At 38.7% G+C, this 6,794-nt stretch overlaps 1 protein-coding gene across 1 annotated transcript; it reads left to right on the top strand.

Moving 5' to 3' along the window:
• On the top strand, positions 1-459 carry LOC111793191 (calmodulin-2/4-like). The gene has a single exon (XM_023674971.1). It carries the CDS (start codon positions 1-3, stop codon positions 457-459), a length of 459 nt encoding a protein of 152 aa, XP_023530739.1.
• The last annotated feature ends 6,335 nt before the right edge of the window (positions 460-6,794 follow it).

Genomic DNA, 6,794 nt, shown 5'->3' on the forward strand with positions numbered 1-6,794 from the left:
ATGTTTATCCCCAAACTGCAAGCTTCCATGGCTAAGTATGAAGCAAGCGAGATGATCAAGAAGAATACTAGAAATGGTGATAATGTTCAACTAAAAGCTTTTAATGGCATTGCTCGAGCTTCAACCCAAGTCAACAATCAAGGCATGGTACCAGAAATTCTTAGAGATAACAAAAATGTCGGGCCCAAGTTTAGTTCAAATACTCATCTAAAAGCATCAAATATGCAATTTAGTCGAGAGAAGATGAAGGAGATCTTTAGATATCATGATAGTGATAAAGATGGTTTTCTCAATATAAGAGAGCTAACAAAAGCTTTTGCTTTTCTAGGCTCAATTATTCCATTTGAGAAAGCTTCCTATGGCATGACATATGCTGATGCAAATAAAGATGGCCTTATTAGCGAGGCTGAACTTGACAAACTCGTTGATTATGCCCAAAAGTTTATGAAGAAGAAATGAGCTTTTAGACTACATTCCTTTGCATTTCATGTATGATAAGGTAATTGTCAGGTATGATACAAAAAAAAAAAAAAAAAAAAAAAAAAAAAAAAAAAAAAAAAAAAAAAAAANAAAACAAAAAAAAACCTATATTTGAAATAAAGAATTCGTTTTCTTTTTCTTTTAGCAATTTTCACTATAAAATTGATTGTAACTTTGTTTCTATTGATAACAAAAAAATTTTATTTCCTCTTCTATCAATTCTTCTTTTAGTACTTGGAACGATCGATATGGAGAATTGCCTCTTATGTTTCTCGAGGTCAAGTGTTGTACTGCCCATTTAGTTTGTCCTTAGCCAAAAATTCAAACAAATAATCATGTAATGGATAAAATACCATAACTAATGTGGTTCTTTTTAAAGGGGTATGCATTAATATTGATGGTGGACATCCTAAGTACAACTCTGCTGTTGAGAGTAAGCATCAAAACTTACATAATAGAGTAAGCATCAAAACTTACATAATATTGATTATGCTTTTGTTTCTTGCAATTGTGCTGGTCTATTCAATTATGGTACGGGGAATGTGCTTTGGAAACTACCTTCTAAATTAACTTTACTTGTTCCCTTTTCTTGATTGAAAGACATCATTCTCACGTATTAATAGCACGAATTTTTATTGTGATTCTCTTAGCCCTTTTTTGTAATTTTGTTTTTATTGATAACAAAATCTTCAACTTTGTAGAAGTTACCCTCCAAATTGCTAGTGTTAATATCAACATACTCTACTTAATCCATTTGTAACGAACCTACATTTCTACTAATCTAAAATCGTTACTATCATCTTAACCTAAGATCTTATGCAAAATTTAACTCTTAAAATATCATTGTCAAATCATAACTCCACTGTAAAACATAACATCGTCATTAAAAAAACATTGTCATGGTCTTACATGCTTGAAAACATAATTGAGAAACAAATTAAAAACAATAATAATAAATAATTTAATGCATGAAATGCATAACAACGTATTCTAACCTAAGTCTAAGAATTTAAAAATGTTACTAGTCTATGCACGTACAAGGGAGTCTTGCCTAAGTATTTCAAAGAATACTCAGTAGGTGACCCCGCTATAAGGGCCGTAAAAAATGCAAACACATGCAAGTCATGCTCTAGGGAACTATCATTAAAAACATCATAAGGGTGCCCTCCAATCCAAACTAAATTAGATGTGTAGTACTTCCCTACACACGACCCACATGTGGGAGCATGAATCCCCAAGCGGTTTGCACCCCTTGACCCATCATTGTCGAGTTAGCAATCCGTATCGATGTCTGGAGGTCAGCATACCCTTGAGTGTCATGTGCGGTGTCACAACCATTATGAAGCAAATAGATAATGTTAGATTCCTGATGAAAGACAAAAATGGACGTGTCAACGTGATTGCAAGAAAAATCAAGTGTGAGAAGAAATGAGCTAAAACATTGAAACCAAGCGCGAGGAACTTGCTTTAAACCATAGAGGGCTCTTTTTAATAGACAGACATGAGTGGGAAATCAAGGATAAATATACCTAGGAGGTTGTTCCATATGAACATGTTGAATAAGAGTGTCATTGAGAAAAGCATTCTTGACATCCAGTTGTCGAAGAGGCCATTTATTTGTGATTATAATAGAAAGCACAACACGGGCAGTGGTAGCTTTGACAACCGGACTAAAAGTGTCAGTGTAGTTGAGACCAGTATAACCTTTGGCAACAAGACGAGACTTGAAACGCTCAACAGATCCATCAGACAAATATTTAATACGAAGCACCCATTTAGAGCCCACAATGTCAGTGTTGGCAGGGCGAGGAACCAAAGTCCAAGTATTATTTTGTTGTAAAGCTCTAATTTCTTCATCCAAGGCAGCAAACCAAGCAGGATTCTTAGCCGCAAATTTGAATCTTTTTGGCTCAGTGGATACAAGAAGAGTAGAAAGAAGTCCAGATGTGCCCAAAATACCAAGATTTGCGTGTGATCATAGAATGAGAGTCAAAAGAAGAAGAGGAATCAACAGTAGGTTCATTAGAGATTGAATCAGAAGTCGAGAGTGGCAAAGAGGAACCTACAAGAGAAGTATCAACCTGCATAAACTCATCCATAAGGTCAGAACAAATATCACACAGGGATAAATTGTATCGTGGCGGGATAATAGGAAAGTGAGTTTAATCAAATTGAGCGTGGCAGGTGATGTTTAGCTTAGTGGTGGCGGGATCAAGATAACGAAACCCTTTATGAGTAGGACTATAACCCAAAAAAATGCAATGAATGCTCTGGGGAGAAAGATTGTTAGGCATATAATCATGCAAGCATGGATAAACATGACAACCAAAGAGATGAAATTGTCATAATGCGGAGAGTAGCCGTAGAGAAGTTCAAAGGATGACTTATCTCCAAGAAGTGGAGTAGGCAACCGGTTGATAATATAAGCTGCAGTGCTGAAGGCATCAACCCAGAAACAAGGAGAAAGATGGGAGTGAAAGAGAAGGACCAAGTCAGTCTCAGTCACATGACAATGTTTTCTCTCAGCACAATCATTTTAAGCAGGTGTATATGGACAAGAGAGTTGATGGTGGATGTCAGAAGTACGTAAATGAGTTATGAAACAAGTAGTAGTAAATTTGGCACCTCCATCACTTTGAAATACATTGATACGAGTAGAATATTGATTTTCCACAAATTTTTTAAATTGAAGAAAAATATCAAAGAAATCATATTAAAATTTTAAAAGGTAAAGCCAAGTGAATCGAGAATAATCATCAATAAAAATAACGTAGTAAAGAAAATACGAATTGGATTTGACGGGAGAAGAAGACCAAAGATCACAATGAATAAGATTTAACAAATGAGACGACCTACGTTCATTATAGGAATAAGGCAATCAATGACTTTTCACACGCTGACACGTACTACATAGTGATGGAGAAGGCAATAAAGACATCAGAGAAAGATAAGCTTTTTTTATTTAAAAAAGAAATAATAGAATGATTCACATGACCCAGGCGAGCACGCCATAAGTCATATGAAGCACGTAAAGATTTGTTTCTAAGGGCTGAAATAAAAGAGAAGTTGTCGCGCTCCAGCACATATAGCCCTCCATCTCTTTTATCAGTTGTCATCACTCTTCCTATTTGACGAATCTGGATAGTAAGAAGATTATTAGTAAAGGTAATGGGGAGAGGAAAATCATACATTAATTTACTGATTGAAAGAAGATTTTTAGTGAAATGAGAGACAACCAAGACATCTAATAAGTGAATATTTAGAACAGGAGAAAGAGTATTGGTGTGGGTAATGGGTAGAGATGCACCATTTTTTACGATCATAGTGTCCAAAAACCAATCAGAGCATCGGGGCCAGCAATAGAACAGGACATGTTGAAGGCTTCAACAATGTGAGCATGAGTGGAATCAGGCCGAACATGCCGTTGGTTGCAGTGGTCACCATAATGGCCCTCTGTGCGACATATTTGGCAAGGAGGTGGTCGACGACCCTGACCTCAGTGGGTTCGTCCTTGGTTGGAAGAGTTATTTTTGTGGGAATGAAAACGACCTCGCTAGTTGCTAGAGGAAGCACAGTGGCTTTCATGGGTGCGACCACGATTAGTGGCTGTGAATGTTGTAGGAGCGGAGTCAGAAGACTCAAGGGAGCACTCGAAACATTCAAAACTTTAAGCTTTAGAGACTAAATCTTCAAAATAAGGGAGATGTGTGAGAGCCATCTGAGTAGTAAAAAAGCTTAAAAACCGATATCGAGTCCACGAAGGAACCAGTGCACTTTATCAATGTCCTCGACAGGTCTGGCAATGGCATGAAGTTGGTCACAAATTGTTTTGAAGGCACGGGCATACTCAGCAACAAGTTTGGTGCCACGTTTCATCAACTGCAAGTCATCCTTGAGTCTCAGCTAACGAGCTTTCAAATGATGGTTGAACGTAGTTTTTAACGCAAGTCAAACGTCACGTGCAGTGGAGAGACCAACGAGGACAACAATGGCTTCCTCAGTGAGAAGGAGAGCAGGAGATGAAGAAGTCGTTGATCGGCTGTTTTCCATGCCAAATATTTGGGGTTGAGTGTTGAGGAGTTTTCTGGTTCAAAGTGAGATGGTGGAACCATAGTTCCATCAACATAGCCCAGCATGTCTTGACTCTCAAGGAGAGGAGAAGTTGGCTTTTCGAAAGAAGATAATTGAAAGAAGAAAGTTTGATAGTGATCATATGGATTAAAGTGATGAAGAAGGTGATAAGAGGATTCGGAAACCATAGAGAAGAAAGGATCAAGGTTGTTAAACTGAAAGAAGTTTGATAGCATGATAATGTTTGCTTAAGCCACCACACCTAAGCCGTGGTGAAAGTTCTCTATTTATAATCATTTACATAATAGAGAATTATGGTTTACAAATAATAGGGAAAGAACAATAAAAGAGAAGGATAATAAATTAAAACAATATATTTCCGTTTAATCAAAAGGGCAAATATGGTAAGCCGTAATTTAAGAAAAATATCTAGATATTTGCCTTTAATAAACGGTCAAATATCCTTAACATAGACGAGCGTCATGATGCGACCAAGAAGGATGGTGCATCATCTAACACACCACATAGAGTGGGCATTGAAGACAAGTCGAGGCATGTTCAAGATGAGACGTAATGTTGTATTGAGAGACCTTAGCCCCAAGTAGAGACAAGGTTGAGCCGAATGACTTGGCCTAGTGTAGAGGCAAGTCAGTTGTATTGCAGACGATTGAACATGCACGCGTAGACGAAGTGTAGTCGAACAAGCTTAGATTCTGTACAAGGGATGTTCAGTAGGCGAAGAAAAATCTCGCCTAAGGTCTGATGAAGGTACAAAGACAGAGCGAAAAAAATATATAGGGCTTGATTCTCCTTAAGGCTAGTCGTGAGCGTGTCAACATCACGATGCCACATGGTTGAAAAAGTAGGACCGTGACAGTTGGTATTAGAGCCACACTTTGTGTGTCTAATCGGACCTGACAGTCAAGAGAAATGAACTCGAGAGTTGATTGAAGACCTTGCAAGTGTGTTAAGAGTGCCAGAATAGGTATGACGGTTGTGGGCCTCAAATAGAATCAGTTGTGAGTTGAAGCCAAGACTACCTGAAGTTCATCAGTGTCATGTGTCGACACCTCAGTGTGGGGAGATCTACCCGTCAAGTAAAATCAAGCTCATTTGCCAAGCGCTTGTGGTTTCGATAATGGGCAAGACAAACAAAACAGAAGGTGCACCAGGTCAGTGCCTTCCAAAGAATCATTCGCATGACAAGAATAATGTCAATGGTTGCAAGCAAAGAAGTCGGGGTCAGTTAAGACATGCATCTGCCAAGTGTCAGATTGTGCACAATGCAAGTCCTTATGAGGGACGACATTGCTAAAAGAGAGATAGTCAATAGTGAGTAGGGGAGAGCCCGTGAGAATGTGCTACTCACCCTAACACAGTGTTCCAAGAATTGAACACAAGTGAATTCCTTAAATCATCTCCTCCTACCTAAGGCGGATGACTTCACATGAGAAAACTAGCATTAGCTCGAGAAGTGAGCACTAGCTGGATGTAGGCAACAAAGAGAAAAGTTGTGGGAAGACTGAGAGAAGCGTTTGTGCAACAATAGCCATATGAAGGTGGAAGAATACAAAGAGTTCGCTGAAGTGTAGCACCAACAGAAGAGACTGTGTCATAAGTTTTGACTTTGATTCAATAGAAGAAGTTTTCGCCTTGAGAAAATTTTGTGGTTGGGCTTGCGAGCCCCACCCCAAGGGGTGCACCCGTTTGTGCGGCTCAGACAATACACATATTGAGCCCAAGATGGCCACAAATTGGACGAGGTTCCCCTTGAAAGTCAATAATTGTTTGGTGAGTATCTGTAGCCTCACCCATAGCTATGGAAAAAACACTGAATATCCACGTCTATGTTGCGAACCTCAGTGGTCGAGTCCAAGATGGGCGAACAACATAAATAGGTCCGAAGGTGGGATAGCCCGTAGATAGTGTGCACGAGTTTTGTATTCATTTGAAGCACGTTTGTTTTCTAGCAAGTTAGTAACAAGACAATAAAGTATAGACGACATAGATGCCTTGGGTCGACACCCCTCGTTCACTGTAAAGCTCTCGCGCAGTTCCTTTGTTCAACTAGCAGCATCATTCACCTAGAAAAGAAAATGTAGAAAGGGGTGATTATAAAAATACTTAGTGAGCATCCTACTTGTAGGCTTTCATCACATCCTTAACCTAGTAGGTAACCACAAACTTTTATTTAGGCTTTAGGTAGTTCTGGCCTAATCTCTTCTGCTATGTGAGCAACTAGG

This window comes from Cucurbita pepo, chromosome LG01, assembly GCF_002806865.2.
Source record: "Cucurbita pepo subsp. pepo cultivar mu-cu-16 chromosome LG01, ASM280686v2, whole genome shotgun sequence".
Classification (NCBI taxonomy): Eukaryota; Viridiplantae; Streptophyta; class Magnoliopsida; order Cucurbitales; family Cucurbitaceae; genus Cucurbita; species Cucurbita pepo.

Excerpts from the sequence above, each read along its gene's own strand:
- LOC111793191 (XM_023674971.1), top strand. The coding sequence starts at position 1 with ATGTTTATCCCCAAACTGCAAGCTTCCATGGCTAAGTATGAAGCAAGC.